The 24,853-nt window shown below is 37.2% G+C and overlaps 2 protein-coding genes across 2 annotated transcripts; both read right to left on the bottom strand.

Annotated features, from left to right (window-relative positions):
• Nucleotides 1-3,314: 3,314 nt before the first annotated feature.
• LOC141646525 (beta-1,2-xylosyltransferease XAX1-like) lies at nt 3,315-4,496 on the bottom strand. Its single transcript, XM_074454397.1, has one exon. The coding sequence runs from the start codon at nt 4,494-4,496 to the stop codon at nt 3,315-3,317; it is 1,182 nt and encodes a 393-aa protein (XP_074310498.1).
• A 12,264-nt stretch (nt 4,497-16,760) lies between these two features.
• LOC141646825 (condensin complex subunit 2) lies at nt 16,761-24,682 on the bottom strand. Its single transcript, XM_074454793.1, has 14 exons — nt 24,255-24,682; nt 22,893-22,994; nt 22,358-22,475; nt 21,588-21,661; nt 21,431-21,491; nt 21,139-21,339; nt 20,701-21,050; nt 20,434-20,578; nt 20,071-20,327; nt 18,955-18,985; nt 17,968-18,110; nt 17,696-17,806; nt 17,173-17,377; nt 16,761-17,070 (listed from the first exon to the last, which is right to left on the bottom strand). The coding sequence occupies exons 1-14, from the start codon at nt 24,537-24,539 to the stop codon at nt 17,060-17,062; spliced, it is 2,094 nt and encodes a 697-aa protein (XP_074310894.1). The 5' UTR covers nt 24,540-24,682; the 3' UTR covers nt 16,761-17,059.
• Between the last annotated feature and the right edge of the window lie 171 nt (nt 24,683-24,853).

Below are 24,853 nucleotides of genomic sequence, written 5' to 3'. Positions count from 1 at the left end.
CTTCCCTCTATTGACTATTCTTATACAGTGTATTGTTTATTGTCTTCCTTAAATAATGTGTCATTTTAACGTAAACTAAATCGAAGGAAACGATGATATACTAAGAAAATTGGTGCCACGAACATACACGTCCCATATTATTAATTATTAATTAATCTCATTCTCATAATTGAACTAATTAAAAAATAATGATCCGAGAATAATCAAGTTCGTCCAACCTGGAAATGAGTTGCATGACTTGCATGCATGTCTTACGTCGGCACCAAATTAAACCTTCTTACCTACCATAGTCCACAAACCTAAAGGACGTTATCACCGGTACATGTAGCAAGATCAGGGCGTCTCGAATAATTCGGAGGCTCCGTGCAAAATAAAAACGGAGGCCCTCAAAATTTTTCGAGATGCTTTAGATATAATTTTTTTTTTTCAAACGAAAGAGCATATAAAGCAAACAAAATAAATAAAAATGCTTATGACAAGGCTCAAACTTATTGGGTGGCTTGGGTAATTGGAACATGTTTTCACCACTGTCATATTACACTTCTGTTAATACTAGTATTGGTGTCCGGCTTCGCCCGGGCTACCTCTACTTACCATTAAATTTTCTTTTTCATTAAATAAAATTATTTAAAGTTGCATAACCCATAAATTTATCATTAATATATTTTTCTATGACATATCCTAAAATTACGATGAATAAATTTTGAGACAAATTCACTACTCCCGTTATTAATATTTTACTCTTATTAATGAAATAATAGTAATAACATTTCACTACTTGCCCGTAATCATTGTTACTTTCACTACTCCCGCCGTAATTATTGTTACTGTCACTACTGCCGCATTAATATTGATAATTTCACTACTCCCGCGTAATTATTGGAACTTTCACTATTGCCGCATTAATATTGATTATTTCACTACTCCCGTTATTATTTCTACCACTTTCACTAATCTCGCTAATAACATTGTCACTTTTACTATTCAAATGAGTGATTACTATCATATAACTATATCCAATGTTACTACAATTATTTTCTTTACATACTGACAAAATTACTTTTACTACTTAGGCATACATTTTAAGAGGATTATATATTTATATAAATATATTACATATATACATTAAATCAAATCGAAAGAATTATGCAATATTATATATTATGGAATCTAACTTGAATTATGCAATATTATATATTATCAAATCGAAAGAATTATGATTTTAAATTTAATAATAATTTTATGATGATAATAATTAATACCATAAGTGTGCATGTTTATACTAATTAATTATATTATTTTAAGGAAATTGCCATCTTCTAGTCTTCTATAAATATTTAGGGAAATTACCAAGCATCTTAATTAATTATTTTATTTTAAGGAAATTGACCATCTTAATTAATTAATATTTGTATATATACATACCCAATGTTTTAGTCTTTTACAAATGTTTAGGAAAGTTACCAAACTTCTATATAATTTAATTTTAACCCAAACTATATAATATTTGCATTGAGATCCCTTAATCGGGTCCATCACACGGTGCTAGTGATTTAAAACTATATAGTATAATTAATTTGTATAACTTTCTTTAATTACATTGAAGTCCCTTGGTTTCTGGATTTAATATATAGTATTGATACGACGTAGAGATTATTATGTATATAACTAATGTTTTCATAATTTATACGAACATGAGCCCCAAAAATCTGAAGGCCCGGTTCGCGCGCTCAACCCGCACCTGGTCATAGCCGCCACTGAGCAAGATCAAGTTCACGGTGAGATTTAGAATTTGTGTGTAATTGTGTATACATAATTTAGGAGAAGTAGTCAAATTGGAGGCTGAAAATGATTATATATATGATGAACACTACTTTATAATAACTTATGCATCTCATTTAGTAATGGTGAAGTCTGGTAGTTAAAACGTGGGTGAAATCTTAAGGAACTCGGTTCAAGCGTCTCCAACAGCAATCTTATAAAGGTTATTGGCCTAAGACTATTCCTTCTACACCACGAGGCACGAGCCTGACAACCTCGGGTGAAATTATAATAAGAACGTTCGTTCTAAGCTATGCAACCGTCTTATTTGAGAATGTAAGCACAAAAATGTATGCACATCCTTACATCATGTCCTCCTTCCATTGTTTCAGTATTTCTGTCAATTCTTCCTACTTTTACTAGTTTTCTCACCAATTGTTTGAAGAAATCCTTTGTCAAAATACTCGATGGACAATCGTATTTTTCATTTTTCAAAGGAACCAATCACTAAAAATTACGTATTTTTTTATTGAGGCACTGGGTAATGTTGTTGTGTTTGGTTTTTAATTATAATAGAATCCAACAAAGCAAAATGACTCACTAAATAACTTAGCTAGGTGCACTTCTTTTTGTTGTGAAATGGCAGATATATATTCGATGCAATTCTCAACAAAAGTGTATTTTGGATCATTTGTAAACAACATCGTCATGTTGGTATATCACTACAAGAAAAAGGCCGTTTAGCGACCAACCTTGGCAACTAATCACCTATTAGTTGCTAATTAGCAACCTCTTACAAATTGGTTGCTAATTAGTAACCACTTTAACATTGGTTGCAAACGTTAGATGCTAATTAGCAACTAATGAAAAGTTAGTCGCTAATTAGAAACCAACTTAACATTGCAAAAGTTAGATGCTAATTAGCAACTAATAAAAAGTTAGTGGCTATTTAGAAACCATCTTAACATTGGTTGCAAACATTAGATGCTAATTAGCAACTAATTAACGACCAACTTGACTTTTATTACAAATTTCCTTTGTTTTTAATTATTCTATGATATAAATCTAATGTTAAATTACATAAGATCTTTCGTAAAAAAAAGTTGTGATTTTATTTACTATGTTTTTGAGAGCACAATGATCGTCCGACTAATTTCTTCTCCTAAACATGGGTCAAGATTAATAAGTCCCGATTCTAGAAAATATGTGTTAAGTCGAGTTGGATTTGTTATATAGTCCTTACTTCTTAAAATTTTTGAAAGAACTCGATACTAATTAAGATTTATCTACATGTTTTATTAACAAGGAATAAGTCAAAGTGAGACGTAGCATCTCTAACTCCGTATGATATTACCAATCAAGTGGACAGCGGGTTATGTGGCTGATGAAGTCACACTTCAAAAATATTTCTGATATAGAAATGTAAACAAATGAATTAAATATTCATAAATGGAATAGGTAAACAAATGACCGGCTGAGAGGGTACATATTAGGAGCTAAATAACTACTCCAAAAGAGAGTGAAAACTCTCAAAATTTTATAATTGAGAATAACTAATGTTGTAAAAGATCTAATGCATATGACATGGTATCTCTAAACTTATTAGTTACATTGAGCCTCAAGTTTTGCCCATCAAGGTATATTGCCTTAGCAACCAAATACCCTTTTGCATATATGGATGAAGGATCGATAATAACCGGATCATCCGGACTATAAGATCCATTAAGAGAGCTTTCTCCTAATCCGACATGGTATTTCAAGTACTTGAGTCCCATTCTAGACGCCGGTTTTGCATAATAATTCGTTGATTGCCACTCGAGCCCAATAGGAATAATTTCAACAACTAACGCGCCCTTAGGCAAAAACACTTCATTTACAATCCCCGCGCCATGGACCCCTACCAAGACATGGCACGAGTTAACTAAACTCGAAAAAGTCTCAAGATCACTCATGTCGCTAGGGATCACAATTCGGACCTCAAACCCTAATTCAACCATCATATTCACAATTTCATTTTCATTTAACAACATCCTAGACCCCTCCCTTGAAATAAGAACAACTATAGGTTTTGATGGGTTCACTAACAATGTATTCACCTTTAAATCATATGAATCGAAGAGAAATCGTCTAAAGTCATCATAATTATATCCTTTCGGAATCTTTGTAGAATTTATTCCTAAAAATTGATGGTATTTCAGCCCAATAACACCTCCCGGAAAACAATGAACACCGCCATTGTCTGCATTGACGACTTCATACGCTGATAACCGTTTTAATACACGGCCGTATTGTTCAACCCATAAAGGACTATAATCAGTGATGATAAATTGAACTTGGGATCTAAAATGCCAAGATGTTAAAAACAATGGGATGATCATCTCACTAATGACATGAAATATATTATCAGAAAATCCCCCACTCGAGAAAATTACGACCGGGACCGGAACCATGTGTGTGTGGTCACATTTCGGAATTAATCTTGAATTTCTAACTTGAACTATTTGTAAAGGCCGGACCCGACCCATTGCAGTATTATCTGTTTTTTTGGGATATGGCTTCACACTTTTAATACCTTTAACTTGTGAAGTCACTTTTCGACTAGACGATATATAAACGTGTAGAGATTGGGTGTCGATTCGTACATCTTTGGTTGTAATACAAACGTCTGTCTCCAAATCCGAGTTGCATGAAAATCCTGTTTCTTGAAGTTGAAATCTATCTTCCTCTGCAATCATGTTTTATGTGTCGCTGTCATTTGTTTACCTTTTTCATTCTTTGTAAAAGATATTTTAACGAAAAGTAAACAAGTGATTGAGATATAGAAATTGAAGATAATAATAAACTAGTAAATATTGCATGTAAATTAGTAAAGAGTTGAGTTTTTTTCTACCTGGTACCCAATTAGTAGATTATACAACCAGTTGTATGCAGTTGTACGGTGTAGAATCCGAGCTGTGTAATAAAGTTTTCGAGTTTTGTTTAAAAGAATCTGAGCTATGCTGTAAAGTTTCTGAACTCACACACTTAAACATAAAAAAATAAACTCTTATAAAACTCAGAAAAATTACACACAAGCTCGGATTATAATGTATATGGTTGTACAATGCTTATTATACAACTGGTTGTATAGTAGTATTTGTGCATCATACCCCTGTGTTTTTAAGAATTCTACGTGGTACCCCTGTGTTTTTAAGAATTCACAAATAACATTATACCTCAAGTGGTACAATAGCATCATACAACCAAGTTATATCTTATCGAGCTTATGTGTAATTTTTTTGAGCTTTCTTAAAGTTAATTTTTTTTATGTTTAAGTGAGTAGTTCAGAAATTTTATGGTATAGCTCGACTTCCTTAAAACAAAACTCGAAAACTTTATTATATAGCTCGGGTTCTAGAGCATACAACTGGGTACAACTGGTTGTAGGATCTATTAACTAACTGATCATCTACGTGGTACCCCTTATCTTTTGAAAACATCACTGGTACCCCCTAAATTCAATGAAAACTTCTTCTTAAAATACCCAAAATGGTGTATTTCACCTTTTTAAATTTTTAGTTTATGCACTTTCTATTGATTTTTTGGCGATAATTTGTAAAACTATTATCACAAATTCCGTTTACTCATTCTTACATATATTTTCTTCATTAAATTTAATTTAACTGTTAGCAAACTCGAATTTTAATATTTTGGGTATTTTATGAACATTTTATAAAGTTTAGGGGTATCAATGATGTTTTAAAAAGTCGGAGGGTACCAAGTAGAAAATCCCATTAGTAAATTACAGGAGAAGCTTACCTTCAATGAGTGCACTTAATTTTAGCTCCATGGCAATGTTCTCGGCCGGTTCTTGCGTCATGCCTTCAATTGTAATCAATCACAAGTCAACAACATTGAAACAATTTGAACATAAACTGTAAAGTATATTTCATCAATCCCGATCAATAGTTATCATTATTTGAACTTTATGAGAATTTACCTCATAAATTTCAAACAATGATTGTTATTGATCGAGGCAAAGTGAATATATTATCCTGATACTAGAACTTATCTTATCGGATATTAAAAAAAATGCATGTACTTACGTGGATAAGAGATGTCATGAAGCAAGAGCAAAAGTAGAATGCATATTACTAGTTTAATTGCAAAATTTAATCTTCTATGATTAATTATTTGGCGATTTCGAGGTTTCTTCATTCTAATTTTTGATGATCAACGTAAAGATTTAATGTTAATAATGATTAATGTCATACGAATTAGAAACTAGAGAGTACTTGAATTGGCAATCATGGTACGCAGTACCCACGTCTAAAAGTGGTTGAAACTAGATTACCATAGTCAACGAATGTGGGATGCTTGGGTATCACCGTATCAATGCATATATGATATGGTTTTGTTATACGTATTCGATACGATATACGGTTTTAATTATAATGATTCCGTAGATTCGATACGATCAAATTTCCATATATACGATATGATTTATATAAAAAATTATTAATTATTTAATTGAGCAAGAAAGACGAGTTACCTCAAGCAGGGATCGAGAATCCGGTGAGAGGTGGAGTATGGATCCTCTTCATTTCCTAAAAGAAATAGAGAGTTCATTTCCTCTCATAATGAAATATTATATTTTATTCCTCTTCTTACTAACTTTTTCTTTTATTTTTAGTGATAAAACTCAGACCGTTAGATCGTCCCAAAAAGAAATCATGACCATTTAAAAGATCAGAAATAAAGAGGATCTCTATCTATTGCAAAACTTTGGTGCCGGCCTAAGGACGTGGATATATACAACTATGAGAATGAGCACAAATTCTTATTGAAGACGGATACTATTCGTCACAAAGTGAAAATGGATAGTGTCCATTTTATAATATGTAAGTGGCAAATTAAGTTGGAAGAAAAATTCTTAGGTACACCCGGTGTACCACGTTATCGTACACCCTAGCCAATAAGAATATTAGAATTACCCACACTCTCCATAAATAATAAAGCAAAATCTAAATGGAATATGATTAAAGGTTTATCATTGGCTAGGGTGTACGATAATTTTGTACACCGGATGTACCGAAGAATTTTCCAAGTTGGAATTAAAGGGAGCATCTCATTTGCCCTCCCACTTGTGATATTATGAAAGGTGCACTATTCGTTTTCAGTTTGTGACAAGCTGAAAAATGAGATTAATTATATGGGACTTGTAATCGTGGCAGGAACTTTATTGGTATCTATATCATTCTTTACTCCACCTTAAAAAAAACATTCTTTAAGGAAGATAACAAATACTTCTACTCAGGCCGGACTTGAGAACTTAACGAGTCCAGCCAAGCAAAGGTTGGCTTGACTCGAAAAGCTCGCAAATGGCTCGAATTTGCTGTGTGATTAGATAAGAAATTGCTCATATGTTATAAAAATATTCTATCATGATTATATATTTGTATATCACACAAACCAAATGTCTCACTGATTTACTAAATATTTTTACATATAGCTTTCGAGCCTTCTTATTGAAAATATCAGAAGAAAAAAATAAAAAATTAGCAATTATATATATGCTCGAGTTTGGCTCGAGCTCGCATTAAAGCTTACAAGCTTAATAACGACCACATTTTTTTCAAGCTCGAGATTTGGTTCTTGCGCACAAGCCGAGCAAGGCCAAGCTCTGATTCAGCTCGGGTTGTTAACAACCCCTAAGCTTCAACGAATGTTGTATACGTGCGTGCCATATTGTCTCTACTATTTACATCGTGCAATAATATATAAAGTAGTAGTAGTAGTAGTACGTACATGGGACGACCTTAAAGTTGTACATCAAAATTTAGCCATCATACATACATGGGGAAGCATCCGAGTCGTTGCCTTAAAATTACTCTTCGAAGATTATTTTTGGCAAGTAGTCTCATGATCTGCATTCTCCTCTTACGTAAGTAACATTTATTTTTCATTGTTTATTCATTTGAGCATAAAGAGTTTTTTTTTTTTTTTTTTTTTTTTTTTTTTTTTTTTTTTTTTTTTGGGGCAGCGGTAAATAAAGTTCTTATACATGTGGCATTTGACTCATATGGTCAAATGCACTTATTTTAGTAAAACCGTAAACTAATACAACAAAGTAACTACAACGGATCACAAAAGTGTGTTGATGTTGTAAGATGTTATGTGGGTTTGAAATGGTTTTGCGAACGAGTATCATAAAAACACGCATTAAAAGCTAAAGCATGAAAATAATATCATGAATATTTCGTTAAAGTACATGGTAATTAGATCTGGCCAGTGGCCAAGGTGGTAGACTGGCCCCCCACATGACACGACACAACACAACTTTCCCTTGGCCCAGCCTGGTCAAACTTGTTGACCTTGTTAAAAAAGAAATATAGTACACTAGCAAGGCCTAGACCGCCTCAACCATATCCCAACTGGGTTGTGCTCGGGCCTAGCCCAGTGCTACATCTACGGCTCTACCTAGTGCCGTTCCGGGCTACTCCACCTCAGTCGAGCCCACCCCTGCCCAGCAGCTAGCCCTAGTAGTAACTATGATTTCATAATTTAAAAAAAAAAAAAATCATGGCACGAGAATATTTTAAACATTTGATTTTTTAATGTGTATCCTTAAAGTATACTCGTATATTAAAAAAATCAATTTTTTTTAATTATTGGTTGTTGTTGACTTGTAACCAGCTAAGAACAAAGTTATGAAACAAGAACAAGAGAGCGTCCTCGTGGACCAGAACTTGAGCACTCTTATTAGAGGTGAGCGAGATTCTACCCATGCTACTCTTTTCGTTCCAATTATTTGTAATAATCAAAGGGTATTGATTTTCGCAGTACGTATTTTATTTATCGTAGTACACTTTTGACAATTGTGCCCCTCTCATTTCCCCTAACAATGTACTACATCTAGTAAAAGGAGAAAGAAAAAAGAAAAAAAATACTCTAAAAGAAAAATTAATTACAGTACACTGTGCACACCACCCGTCCCCTCCGTTAAGTTAACCACCACCATACACCCCCACCCCTGGTCTCGGCGTCAGATATCCGACGGCCGGCGACCGTCCGCGTTGCTAAACGACCATCCGCCTCTCCTCACCGGCTAACTCCCTCTTCCTCTCCGACGTTCAAGCTGCCCCGCTCCCTCTCCACCCACCCACCCTTTTCCCCTAACCCATGAGCCGCCCTAGCCACGACCCTACTCTACGACGCCACCCTATGCCTTAACCACCCTTCCTTTGCCGCCGTTCACCAAAGCCACCATCCTACCACCACAACACCACCAATCAACCACAAATACAAACCCTAAATTTTAAAAGAAAATCTAAAATAACTAAATAAAGTTATTAATTTGATTCATAAGTAAGCATTAACAAATTAAATATCTAATTTATATTCAAATCATCAATTAATTGAAAAAAAATGTTATATCAACATGACGACGTTGGATGAGCAATAGAGAGAGAATTAAGTTTGTATTTTTTTTCGTCATTGCTCATTCATGTACAACTTTTACTCATTTATGTACTTTTTATCATTATTTTTCCAAACCTTGTCCTAAAAAAAATACCAAATTCACTCCACTTCTCTTCCTCCCAAAACTCATCAAATTCCATTCAAATGATTCAATTATATAGATGATTATCTTTCATGTTGATTAAGTAATAATAACAAATTCACTCCACTATGCATGAACAATAGGAGTATTAAATTAGGGAAATTTAATTAGTTACGGCTAAAGAAATTAGGGTTTGTAGATGTTAACAAAATTAGGGAACACAGAAAGGGCGGATGCGGTGGGGAGGGGGGCGGGGGTTTGATCGGACGTCGGAGGGCAACGAGTTGTGGCCGGCGTCAGAAGGCGAGGGAGAGGAGCAGTAGGGAGGCAGTCTTAGGAATGCGACGGGAAGGGATTCAGGGACGGCAGGGAGACGATGTGGTTGTGGCGTACAGGTATGCTGCGGGTTTGTGGGGTCGGGGGTGGTGCGGCGGTACTGAAGGGGGCCGATAGGGCTGTGGTGGACGTTACTGGTGGGTGGTGGTGGTTGTATGTGGTGGTTTTTTGGTGGTTTTGGATTGAGTAATTTGAGTGGTTTGACAAGGGTATAATGGTGATTAAGTAAATCATGTCCATGAATGAGCATGACCCTTTTTTTTTAGCCAAGGGTATAGAATGGAAAGTATTAGGCAAAAAGTACTAAAATGAGTAAAAGATGTACTGCGAAAATAAAGATAATCAAATAAATTATGAGGAATATTTTAATTTAAGATCGATAATCAAATGATTAGACAGATGATTGAACTTAATTTCAGCTCATTTCAGTTCAGTTTAGCTTTATTCAATTCAGTTCAGTACAGTTCAGTTTCATTCAGTTCAGTTCAACTCTTCCCTTTGTTGAAGATATTCCTTCCACAACTAATTCAATCCAATCCCATGATTAACGCAAGAATAATTGCACTCAATTATTCCATATATTTTGTATATTTGTAAAGTTGTTATTTAGTTTATTTGTTACCTTATTCTCTTGCTAATTTGTAGGATCCTGTTACTCTTTTGATTTCACATTGTATCTATATAACCTGATGTATTCCTTCATTGAAAATATATAAGAAAACCTTTCTATCTATTCTTTATATGGTATCACGCCAAACATCGATCCTCACCATCGTCTTCCTCTCGGCTGTACTTGCATCCGTCTGTCCATCCATGGCAACCCAATCAAACAATCCCATCCCAAATGTTGATGAACCCACAAAACCTCTGCTATCCATATCCTTCCCTTCCTGCACCAAACTCACCCCCACCAACTATCGATCATGGCAATTCCAAATCACTCGCTTTCTCCACGGTATTGCCTTGTTTTCGTTCCTCGATGGTTCTGTTGCCCCACCACCCAAAACCACCACGCTCGAACCCACCACAACCAAACCAAATCCTGACCCTATTCCCAACCTCGCCTACAACACGTGATTTCGACAGGATCAACTAATCCTCGGAGCCATCGCAGGCACCCTTCACGATTTTATCGCTCATATCATCCTCGATGCCAAAACCTCTCATGAAGCTTGGACCCTACTCGCCACAACATACGCCAACCCTTCTCGCGGTCACATCCTTCAACTTAAGGATCGATTCCGCTCTATTACCCATGGTGACAAATCGATTTCCGATTATATGCTAGCTATAAAAACCTGTGCTGCACAATTGGCACAGTTAGGAAAACCCATCGACACCGAAGACATCACTGCCCAAATCCTTAGTGGTCTTGATCAAACTCTATACAAATCCGTTATTGACGCCGTTAGAGCCCGAGACACACCCATTACCTTTGAAGATCTCCACGAAAAGCTTATTAACCAGGAGCTTCTTGTCAAAAACCAACCTTCACCCACACCTTTCACCCCCTCCGCCAATGCAGCCACCACTCGGTTTAGTCCTCAATACCTACCTCGTTATCCACAACACAACAACCAGACTCGTCCCAACACCCAAAATCAACATCAGCCTCGCTACACACAAACACCCAACCCCTCAGCAGATCAAGGACCCAAACCCTTCAAGGGTCGATGTCAATACTGTCGCAACCAAGGCCACGTCATTAGTGATTGTCCCGACTTCAAGCGTGACTACCCTAATGTCGTGTTCCCTCCACCTCTTACCAAACACCCTCGCGCCTCTGCCCATACCGCTACTATGACCCCTACCCCAAACTCATCCTACCTTATTGATAGCGGAGCATCACACCACATCGTCAATGACCTCAACACACTTTCCCTTCACGCTCCCTACGACGGAGCAGATGACATGATCATAGGCGATGGCTCCTCCCTTCCCATCCCCCACTATGGTTCTTTCTCTTACAACACTCTTCAATTTAATAATGTTTTAGTCGTTCCCAACATATCTCGTAAATTGCTTTCCGTCACTCAGTTTTGCAAAGACAATAATGTTGTTGCTTTATTCTCACCAACTTCTTTTTGTTTTAAGGCACTGTCGACGGGGGCAATCCTACTTCAGGAACGATTCCATGACGGAACCTACCAATGGCACCCACCTCCTCTCCACCACGCCTATTCCGCTACCACCTCCAGCGTCTGGCATCACCGCCTTGGCCACCCCAATAATGCCACGCTCAAACTCCTCAATACCAGCTTTAATTTTCGCATTTCAAATTTTACACATTGTATTGCTTGCTTAATGAACAAAAGTCAGAAATTGCCCTATTCGGTCTCAACCATTACATCGACTGCACCACTCGATGTTGTCTTCTCGGACGTATGGACAGCTCATGTACTGTCCCACGACAATTTCAAGTATTATATCATATTTGTTGACCACTTTAGCCATTACTTTTGGATATACCCAATTAAAAACAAATCCGACACCGTTGTTACTTTACATCGCTTTAAAGCCATCGTCGAAAAGTTCTTTAACAAACCCATTCGACAATTCTACTCCGACAATGGAGGCGAATACAAGAAATTAAATCCCGATCTCTTTAATAATGGAATTACACACCTTACCTCACCACCTCATACACCCGAGCATAATGGGTTTGCTGAGCGCAGTCACCGTCACATTGTTGAAACCGGGCTAGCTCTCCTCACCCAAGCTCGCATACCCACCACTTTTTGGCCCTACGCCTTCTCCACGGCAGCCTATCTTATTAACCGTTTACCCACTCCTACTCTCCAAAAACAAATCACCATATGAAATCATTCATAAACAACCACCTAATTACGAAAAATTACGTCCTTTTGGATGTCTTTGTTTTCCTTGGCTCCGCCCTTATACCACTCATAAACTTGATAATCGGTCCACCCCATGTATATTCGTTGGTTACTCTACAACACAAAGTGCATATTATTGCTATGATCCTTCCGCCAAAAAGCTATACACCTCTCACCATGTTCGTTTCATTGAAACGGAATTTCCCTATCCCACCCTATCAACCACCTCGACACCCACCATTCCGTCCCCTGATCATTGGTGCACACTAACACTTCCCATCCTTGACCTACCACTTCCTCACGTCACCTCAGAACCCCTCATCACCACCGAACCCGAACCCAACTCACCTAACACCCCCATATCGACACCTAACACGCCTACTACCCCTTTATCCACCCCCACTAACCCTTCCACCGAGACAAACACACCTCTTTCCCCATCCCCACCACCCCCTCCTCCACCTTCTGTCAACCGTGTAGCTACCCGACTCTCCCACAACATTATACAACCGAACCCGAAATATGCCAAGGTAGCCACGTCTACCATTACCCACACCACCCCAACCACTACAAAACAGGCCCTCATTGATCCTAGCTGGCGCGCAGCGATGATTGATGAACACCAAACTCTTATCCGAAACCAAACATGGACACTCGTGCCCCGCTCCCAAGCCCAAAACTTGATTGGTTGCAAATGGGTTTATCGGATCAAATATAACCCGGATGGAAGTCTAAAACAACACAAAGCCCGTCTTGTTGCCAAAGGTTTTCACCAAAGACCGGGTATTGACTACTCGGAAACCTTTAGCCCAGTTATTAAACCAACCACCATTCGCCTTGTTCTCACCATTGCCATCACCCAAGGCTGGCACCTTCATCAAATATATGTCAATAATGCCTTTCTTCAAGGCACCCTTACTGACACCGTCTTCATGGTCCAACCCCCCGGCTTTGTTGATACAGATAAACCGGACTATGTCTGCAAATTACACAAAGCCCTCTACGGACTTAAGCAAGCTCCGAGAGCCTGGTACACTGAACTTAAGACATATCTTGTTAACTACGGGTTCAAAAATTCACTCTCGGATCCGTCCCTCTTTATTCTCACCACGCCCCACACTAAGCTTCTCGTTTTGGTTTACGTCGATGACATAATTGTCACGGGACCAAACTCGACCCATATTACAAAATTCATTCACCAAATTTCACAAAAATTCTCCCTAAAAGACCTCGGCCCCTTATCCTATTTTATGGGCATCGAAGTCACCCCAACCAAACTCGGACTACACCTAAACCAAACCAAATACCTATCCGATTTACTACACAAATATAATTACCAAGACTCTAATCCTGCCTCTACTCCAATGCTTCCGCACCCACCCCTCCTTGCTGAACCAAAACAGCCCATTGAAAATGAAACCGACTACCGTGCAATTATTGGTAGTTTACAATACCTGTCCCTTACACGTCCCGACATCGCGTTCTCTGTCAATAAACTTGCCCAATTTCTTAACCATCCTACAACCACTCACTGGACAGCCCTAAAACGGTTGCTACGCTACCTTCGTGGCACGCTCCACCTCGGCATCCAGCTCACGAAATCCTCCCCTCTCTACCTCCACACCTTCTGTGATGCGGACTCGGGTGGTGATATCTCTGACTACGTTTCCACTTCCGGTTATCTAGTTTACCTCGGTTCTAATCCCATCTGTTGGTCCTCACGCAAACAAAGAGCTCTCTCCCGTTCATCCACTGAGGCCGAATTTCGAGCCGTTGCTGATACTACAACCGAGGTTCTATGGTTACTGTCTCTTCTTCATGAGCTTGGTATTCGTGTGCTCAAACCACCGACCATTTATTGTAACAATTTAAGTGCGACTCACTACTCTGCTAATCCCGTCTTTCACTCTCGAATGAAACACCTCGCACTCTCCTTCCACTTTGTCAAAGAGCAAGTTCGCCTTGGTACAATCCGCGTTCAACATATTAATGGCAGTGATCAGCTCGCCGACACACTTACGAAACCTCTCCATAAGCCACGCTTCATTGAACTATCTTCCAAGATTGGTCTTCGTCTTCGCCCGTCCATCTTGAGCGGGAATGTTGAAGATATTCCTTCCACAACTAATTCAATCCAATCCCATGATTAACGCAAGAATAATTGCACTCAATTATTACATATATTTTGTATATTTGTAAAGTTGTTATTTAGTTTATTTGTTACCTTATTCTCTTGCTAATTTGTAGGATCCTGTTACTCTTTTGATTTCACATTGTATCTATATAACCTGATGTATTCCTTCATTGAAAATATATAAGAAAACCTTTCTATCTATTCTTTATACCCTTCACAAATTAACTCTTATTTCAGTTCAGTTCAATTCAGCTCTATTAAATTCAGTTCAATTCAGTTTCAGTCCAAAAGAACAAGGCCAAAGTCATAAAGGGAGGACTATATGTCTATATCACATCTACTTTCATTTATTTGTTCTAATTATATAGGAGTATGTCTTTTAAGAAGTTGAAACTTTTGTGCTAATAAAATGATTAATATAAATTGAAATATTAAAAAAACAGTTGGTTTCTCTTAAGACGAGTATATTCATCTCAAAATTAAAAAGGGTCAAATAACAATTAACTTGGCTAGAAAAATATTTATGATTTACGAGTATTAACTTATAAAATATGTAACATGATTGCAGAAGAAGATCGAGTCCAGCTTTTAAAAACAGGATTTTTATGCAACTCGAATGTGAAGACTGAAGTTTGTGTAACAACCAAACAAGTGAGGATCAATACTCAATCTCTAAACATTTATTTATCATCAACTCCGGAAATTAATCTTGGAATAAACGACACTAAAATAGTGAGGCCATACGCTAGAAAAGCCGATAAAGCAACAATGAGTCAAATCCAACCCTTGCAAATAATTCAAAGAATAGATTCAATAATGCAGCCAGATTGCGATCACACACATATGGTTCCGGTAGTAGTTTTTTCTACTGGTGGATATATCGGAAATACATTTCATTCCTATAGTGAAGTACTCGTCCCGTTGTTTTTAACAACACGACACTTTCGGTCCCAGGTTCAATTTCTTATTACGGATTATAACCCTGCATGGGTTAGAAAACACCACCGCATATTAAAACAATTATCATCATTTGAAATCGTCAATGCAGACAATAATAATAATAATAATAATAATAATAATAATAATAATAATAATAATAATAATAATAATAATAATAATAATGGTAGCGTTCATTGTTTTCCGGGAGGTGTTTTTGGGCTTAAGTGTCATGGGATATTGACAATCAATTCGACAAGGACTCCGAAAGGGTACAATATTGATGACTTTAGGCAATTTCTGGTCGAGGCGTACGACTTAAAGGTGAATAAATTGTTGGTGAAACCCGATAAACCAATTGTTGTTCTTCTTTCAAGGAAAGGGAGAAGGATGTGGTTAAACGAAGATGAAATTGTAAGCATGATGGTCGAATTAGGATTTGAGGTTCGAATAGCCGTCCCTCAGGACTTGAGGAATCTTGAAAATACATCGAGTTTGGTTAACTCGTGCCACGTGTTAGTAGGGGTGCATGGTGCCGGGATAGTAAATAGCGTGTTTTTGCCTAAGGGCGCGGTGACAGTTCAGGTCGTTCCAATAGGGCTTAACACGTCAGCAAAACTGTCGTATGGAAATACGATAACTAAAATGGATCTCAAGTACTTGGAATACTATATCACAGTCGAAGAAAGCTCTCTTTATGAATCTTATAGTCGAGATGATCCGGTATTTGTTAATCCGTCTTCCATTTATGCATCAAAAGGTCATGGCTTCGCTACCCACATATATCATCCGCAAAACATACGGATTAACGTAACCAGATTTAAAGATACCATGGCTCGTGCATTTGAGCTTTTACAATCTTAGTTGGTTCATCTTCTCTACTGTAGTTTTTTTTAATCATTTATTTACCTTTAATTAAAATACTCTTTATACGGAAAAAAAAAAAAGTAAATAAATGATTAGGACGGAGGAAGTATAGTTTTGTGTAACTATGATTTGTTGTTGAACCAAAAACAGAATTTGGGTATCATTGCATATATAAATTGGCAAAATTTGCTTTCATTAAAAATAAAAATCTGGCCTCGCTTCTCGGGCCATGAGATTGTAAAACCTTCATTTACAGTTGCCAAAAAAAAAAAAAAAAAAAAAATCATGTTTTGCATATAAAAAACAATTCAATAAATTTCTGAAGTAAGACCGCCTAATACAAGAATTTAGAAAAGTATAAATAATAGATACACGTACAACAATTGGGACGATTGTCACGAATAACATAATTTTGAGGGTTTTACAAGCATCATATACTGCATCAATTTCATAGCAGAAACTGACAGTGAATCGGTCTATCGATGCAGTCTGATGCTAAAATGGTGAATAAAGAGAGTCGAAATGGAACATACATATTAGCATATACTCGTATATACATAAGTTAGCCTCGCCATTTCACGGTTTCACCCATCTGCAAGATGCAAGTAGTCAACTACTGTCTTGACAACTTTTGTTGCAGCATCATCAGCTACGACCTGAGTTTTACCCACGAAAATTTCTACTTTAGTACCCTGACATTTTGCTCGGTTAAAATCAAAACAGGCTTGTCCTTATATATGTAGGTCAAACATGTTTACCTGTTTCCTGGCACGAGGCAGGTAGATGTATGGTGAGCTCATCCATACTTTCACAGCCTAGAATCCGGAGTCCATGTTCATTGGCGAGATGTAGAAGGCAGATGAAGCATAGATGAGGAGAGATGTCCTGTGGAGCAGCTGCCGCGCAGTCATCAGGAAAGTTGGCTAATACTTTTTTGAACGATAAGGCATCCTCATCAACATTCTGACAACGATAAAATAATTTTAAAAAAAAATCAGAAAGCAGCATTTCTGCGCACAGGAATTGTGCTGAAAAGAAAAACAGCAACAAAAGATATAGAAACGTCTCAGCTTTCAAACATGTTTACATACACCTCTGAGGCGATGATCAAATTGGGCATTTTGCAATGCATCATAAGATACTGGCAATTTAAAAACAAAGATCATCCAGTAAACGATACTTGATGCAATTATCAAAATCCGATAGAGACAGTTAGATATCAAGACTTTACACGCGAAGCTGGCAAGATGGCCAAAGTGAAATGAAGCTAAGTGTACTCACAGTTACAAGAACTTCTTTGGAATTATGCATGTGATCCCATAGAGTTTCCTTGAGCAAATGCACATCGACTTGCTTAGCAGCTTTATCGTACTGCACTTCAATTTTGTTGACCTGAACATGAACCATGCAAAAAAAAAATTTGAGCAATATTTCGTGTCAACAAGTCTAACAGTGACTTCCTACGAATTAAATTGTTGCAAATTAATGGATTAAACTTCAGAAGAGCAGTACGATGAAGAAGTGAGAATCCAAGAAGCAAAATCAAAACCTACCTGACGAGGCTGGGAGACCAGCATATCTTGTTCTTCTGCGTCACTGTAACCGTAATCACCATTTTCGGGGTCACCATAAGCGCTTCCATTGTCCCATGCTTGACCTGGTTCATCCATGTCATTCCCATCTTGCCATCCACTGTCTATACAAATAGAAAACAGTGAAACATTCCAAATCAATTCAAATTAAGTCACACAGCATAGGAGAAAAAACTAGATCACCGTCCACCACTACACTTAAGTGTGAATTAATCAACTCGAATTATGTTACCAACAAATTCAAATAAAGTCACACTGCATAGGATAAAACTAGACCAAAAATATGATAAAGTGTGTATAAATCAATTTGACTTTATATTTAGAGGTGGCCAAATGCGGGTTTGGGCCGAATATGGGCTGGCTGACATTAAATTTCTGGCCCACGGACAAGCGGGTTTGGGACGGGTTAGTGGCCTGGGCATTTGTATTTTTCTAAAAATCCTTTGTCCGTGCCCGTTTATTTAGCAGGCGGGATGGGCCGGGTTAAATGGACAGGCAGACCCATGAACAACTCTATTTAAATTAGCCTAACCTAGAAAATTAAGCACAAGCCCAACAGAAAATTAACGGAGATGCCAAAATGATTCTACTACCTATTGGCAGTTTGGCACAATGTAGAATGTATTATGAGTCTGAATGGAAAATCACCTATTCACCTGTGCATTATTTATTTCTTGTATAAAAAATCACAATTTTTTTTAATCTCTCCAACTGTCCTATCACCAAGATACTTTGCCATACTTGTCTACAAAAAAAGATACTTTGCCATAATAAGATACTAGCATTAAGATAAATATTTGTTTTGGGACCTATTTTGTAAGAACACTATGCCAGACAGTGCAGAGACCCAATTGCTAATGCAAATATAGTTGTAGTCATGAGGATTTAGTATCAAAATCAACGAAAACAAGAACTGGTTTTGAGAAAAAAAAAAAAAAAAAAATTTACCTCTGAGCTTTCTTCTTCTCTTCCCTAGGCACTGCAAAAGATGGGCAACCAACATAAGACATAGTCTAGTACAATAAAACTACCACCTGGAACAATTTTATTTTAAAGGGAACCACCTAGAGTCCTAGAGCATTAGATGAGATCTGTCATGTCACTTTAGGCATTTAGCACCTCAATTTTAGACCAGTAATCTATTTATAACAACGCAGCTACAGTTTTATGAGATCATCGTCAAACAAAAAGAACTCATGATTTTATGCCCAGAAACTTAATAGGAATAATTATAATAGTTGGGCCTCAACCATCACCTTAAGGTTTTGGTTGAGTTGGTTCATCTATCATGGTATCAGAGCCAGTTTCCAGCACACGGTACGGGGGAGCCGGTGCACAACTAACCACTCTTCAAGCCCAACGGGCATTTGAGTGAGGGAGCGTAATAGGAATAATTATAATAGTTGGGCCTCAACCATCACCTTAAAGTTTTGGTTGAGTTGGTTCATCTATCAAAACTCTTAAGACTTGATACTGAGAATAACATAGCAAAAGTGAACACAATTACCCAATATAATTAACAGAAGTGTACTTGTATATTCTAAATGGAAAAGTTTCATATAGCTGCACAACATCCTACTTTTGAATTTAACTATAAAGAAACAAAGAATCAGCGACAGCAATCATCAGCAGAGAAAAAAAAAAAAAAAAAAGTCTCCTCTTTAATATGACCAGCAGCAAGAATAGAATAGCCTAGTTTTCACATATACTAAATTAAAGCCACATTACATCTGACATCGTATATTCATACCACATAATGCTGTAGATGATTGTAAAATTATGATGCAGCAGTTGAACTTACTACTTACTACCAAAACAAATGATAAGAAACATCTTAAGACTGTTGAAGTTGCACAAGTATTGTATTAACAACTGAAGCTACACAATATGTGTGTTCACGCGATCCAAAGCATTACAGTAAAAATGCCACCAAGTGTCCTTATGATTGCCAAATGGTCCAAGAAACAGATATTACTCAAGAGGTCGTGGTCATTCTTATCATTTATGGAGTACATACTATAAAGAAAGGGTACCATCACGTCCGAAAAGGAAAACTTATCTCACCATAACATTTGGCAGAAGAAATAACTTAACGAGATCCTCCGGCTGATAATGGCAATCCTCAGGCAGTTTGTTGGAGAGAGGGGCTTTTTTGGAAGGAAGCAGTAATGACTTCAAATTCTTAGGAGGTGCGAAAATATCAGGCATGTCTTCATCCAACGCTTTTATGAAATCAATATCAACTTCAGTCGTTTTTTTGGCTCTTGGTCTCTTAGCGGTCAAAGTCACCTCAGAGTCTTTTTCCATGACGCTTTCCGGACCTAACGCCGAGGATTCCAAGTTAATAGCTATCAATCTATGAAATGAACAAATCAACTAAACAGAAAGACAATACTCGTACAAGGAGCTTTCAGTTAAGTGACTGACCCTTAGTTTTTCGGTACTTCCAATGCTCAGGCCCAGCCCACGCATTTTGGCTTGAAGTATTACCAGTTGCAGCCAACAGAAGAGAAGCAACACTTTCAACTCTATCATATGCATCAGGATCACAGGGACTAAATGAATCTTGTTCCTGCAGATTGAAAATAAAAAGACAACAGTTTCCAAGTCTGATTCTGTATTTCAAAAAAAAAAAAAAAGACGAATACAAAAGCATGGTGCTAAACACTGAGCAATTTGATGAAGGAATGATACCTCATACTGATCGTGCAAATTCTGATCATTGATGTCAAAATTATTACTATCATGAGCAAAATCGGCATCATCATTGTGACCAAATGACCACCCCTCACCATTATCATATGTACCATCACCCAACTCTGTACCTTGATCATCAGGTCTATTATCCATGTTTGGCAACACATGGCCCCCATCCAACTCAATAGTGCTACCATCATTTGCATCATCGTCGCACAAAGTTTCCTGGCTCCTATGGAATAGTGCGCGCTCTAATCTAAAATCATCAACCTCGTCCACTATCATCCTAAAAGTAGGACATATATCTTGCTTTATGTTCACCTTGTTCACCATCTGATTAATCCATTCTGCAAGAGAAAAAAGAAAGTAATTTTCATTATTCCATCGACGAGCAGAAGACAGATATATAGGCTCAATCCATTCATTCCAACAAACCTCCAGCAAAGGAGACATCAATCAAGTCTGAAAAATTATTTTCAGCTGTAGAAGTTATGCCCTTAGCAGGAACTTCTTGAGAATCAAAGAGTACCCGACATCCGCCGTAAATCCCAAGGTTATTTAGAAGTAAACCCTTTGCCCCGCCCTCATCAAATTGTGCTGTTGTCTGATGATACAGAGGGTCCACTGCGAATGCAACTGAAATGCCACAGACGTATACATTACACATAATGAACAGATAAACAGGACAACTTGCAAGTTAGAAAGATGAATGCCTATATCCATTTACCATCAAATTTCTTGACATTCAATGATTCGAAAGAAGACTCCAGCGTCGAAAGAGGCGACAACTGCATATAATGCATCAAGTTAGAGTGAAGATAAGAAACATATGATATATACAATTAAAAGTTAAGATGTATCATATTGGAAGTTATCAATTTTACCTTCCTTTCTGACTCTTTTTTAGACTGATTTGCGTCATGATCACCACTGTCATTGTCTCCTTCAACCACATTTTCTGTCCCAAAACATCGATATAATTTAGTTTACCATCAAGGGTTAAGAAAAAAAAAAACATGTTTCAGTGCTGCTAAACACACTCAATCACAAGAAGGTATTAAACAGAGAAACACAATCTGTAATTTATCCCTTTTTTGTACATGAACCACGGTCTACATCATATGTGATCACACTTTGTTTTGCTTATGTGATCACAAATCCCTTCTAGTCTCCCAGACTAATTGGGAAAATAAATAACGGCCTCTGAATACCCTCATAGATGGATCATATTTGGCATGATTACCAAATTCATACTATGCCCAATTTGCGTTTGCGATGCGCTCCCTAAATACGCCGGAGTATTCCACCAAACATTATAAACGAATTCGCAACATTAATATGCTTAGTTATTTTAAAGATTAAAAATAAAACATATTATTAGATAAACTCAAGTAATTTACACTTGTTAATTAAAGTAGAAAATATTTATAAAAAAAAAAAAAAAAAACGAATCATTGTTTTAATAGAGAGTAGTACAAAGCAAATAGCAATCTACACTACCCTTTCTCACTTTTCACTTCCCTGTCGCATATTACTAAAAGGGGTTCTTGTTTCTTCGTATTTCTATTCTAATGAGGCAATAAACGCTCTTGCCTAACATTGAAGCTTAATATAAGGTATGTTCTTGACTTGAGCATTTGTGTAATAAACAAACCTGGTTGATCTTCAAGACCAGCTCTACTGATTCCACCAAGAACTTTATACGCTTCTGAGTGAACGGAATCCACCCTCAGTGCATAAATCTTAACCCCAGCTTCCAATGTGCAACTTGCCTGACCGTAAACCATGAAGCATAACAGCAGAAAATATCAAAATGAAAAAGAAGAAGAGAAAAGAACACACTTTATGTCTGCATACACGAGTTTACTACTCAATACTCACTACTCAGTTCCCTAATAGGATTATAGAATGCAGCTTGCTAAAAGGATTCTTAACTTCAGCTAAGCCAGTGTTCATATAATAGAGGAAAATCCCACGTGGATCTAACAGACAATAATCAACAAAATGCATAACTTTCATTACAAGAACATAAAAACCAGTAACATCATTACAGATTTCTTCTTTCATGGTCTAGAAATTAATTTCTAAAAGACTAATATGTAACTCACTTAGTCCCATTCAGTTGTTTAATCAAAATTAAAGGATTGCATCGTTGCGCGTAGCCTGCTACAAGAGTTGATGAGAATTACCTTCTGAAAGTTGGTTTCAGTATCATCTTCATCTTCTACTTTGATAATTTCACTAAGGTGATCTATAAGCTTCAGCTCCCATGTGTTCTTCTGATTAATTTTCTATATTGCCAGAAGAAGCCCACAAATTAGATACTTGCACAAACATACACCCTTAAATCGCAACCATCTAACAAAACATCAAACTAACATCACCTTAAATATCTCTATACACTCTCTCACAAGTTTGAGCCTCTGGGGGTAATAACATGTTTACTGAAACAACTAAAATCAGTGTGATGTAACAGGAACTTCACCCGAACACCTCTCAATAGCCCCCCTTGAAAATCCCAAAGAGGTGAAACCTTTACTTATTGTAAAAGTTCACATATCCAAGTAGGTCTAAAACAACTACAGAATCAACCTAAATGTAACAGGAACTTCACCTCTGCCACCTCTTGATAACCACCCCCGATGTTACTGTATAAAACCGATCTTGGGACTCCAATCATCAGCTTAAGCTTTAAGCTTTTGGTTGAGATGGTTCCTTCACAAATAAATATAATAGATGGACCTCAACCATCACCTTAAGGTTTTGGTTGAGATTTCATCTATCATGGTATCAGAGTCACAGGTTCAAATCCTGACAGCCATCAATAACTCACGAAGTGGAACTTGAGCACATGATATGGGGAGCCTGTGCTTAACCACTCTTCAAGCCCAATGGGCCTTCGAGTGAGGGGGCGTAATATGAAATAAATATAATAGTTGAACCTCAACAATCACCTTAAGGTTTTAGTTGAGATGGTTCATCTATCAGCCGAAAATCCCAAAAAGGTGAAGCCTTTGCTCGCAATAAAATTTTACATATCCCAGGAGGTCCGAGGTACAAAGCCTTCTCCCAAACCAGTCGAATTTAACTTAGTAATTTCTACAATCCCTATGGTAGGTACAATCAAGTAGATAAAATTATACACCATCAAAATGAAAGTTACCCCCTTCACGAATATAAATGAGACAAATTCCCCAAATCGAATAAATTAAGAAGATACTCCCTCCGTCCCAATTATTTGTTTACCTTACCTTTCAAAAAGAATAAAATAGGTAAATAAATAATTGGAACAAAGAGAGTAATTTTACAGATTCTCGTGTAAGGCGGTTTTACATAAGAATTCAGTAAAACAGACCCTAAGTAAACTTTTCACTTAAATGGATCATAATTGTATTAAGAAGATCCGTTTTACACAATCGTTGTAAAAGGCGGCCATACCGGAGGGTCCAGAAGAGTTAAAATCAATGGAACCTCACCCTAACTAGCCGAAACCCGTAAAATTAAAGAAAAACAATAAAGCAAAATAAAAAAGAATAGTGAGAAGGATATACATTTTCACTAGCAAGCTTAATGCAATTACGAAACAACTCCATGATCTGTTGACCATCAAGTAAAGGTGAATCAGAATCAGACGGTATCGCGTTTTCAAAAGAGACATCAAGAGCTTTACGGCGAATCGCGGCGGCGCGTGCAGCGCGTGCTTGGGCGCGTTCGAGTTGGTCGTCATTGGAGCCTAGTAAGAAAGGACTAGTTGGGGATTGAAGGCGAGTTGAGATTGATGGGCGTCGTTTTAGACCTGGGGTTGGATTTGGGCTGTTAATTAGGGTTTCCGCCATTGTTATTGAACTTGAGGTTTTGGAGTTTGGGGATTTGAAATTAGATAGTTTGGGGGAACTTGAGGAGGGAAAATTGGGAAAGGAGTGTGTTTTGAAATTGGAAGGGAGTGAGTGGAGCCGTGGAGATGAGAAAATAACCGTTTGGCCTTTCCGTGACGGAGGAAATAAGACCGTTTTATGATTAAAAAAAAAATCATAAATTCTTGTTTACTCCGTATTATTATAAAATTGCTACATTTTTCTATCACAAATGACTTTTTAAAAATAAAATAAAAAATACGAGTAATTATTAAAATGATTTAATTTCTAAAATT

Source organism: Silene latifolia, chromosome 3 (assembly GCF_048544455.1).
Source record: "Silene latifolia isolate original U9 population chromosome 3, ASM4854445v1, whole genome shotgun sequence".
NCBI lineage: Eukaryota > Viridiplantae > Streptophyta > Magnoliopsida > Caryophyllales > Caryophyllaceae > Silene > Silene latifolia.
Note: the sequence above shows the minus strand (reverse complement) of the source record. Positions and strands in the feature narration are given on the sequence as shown.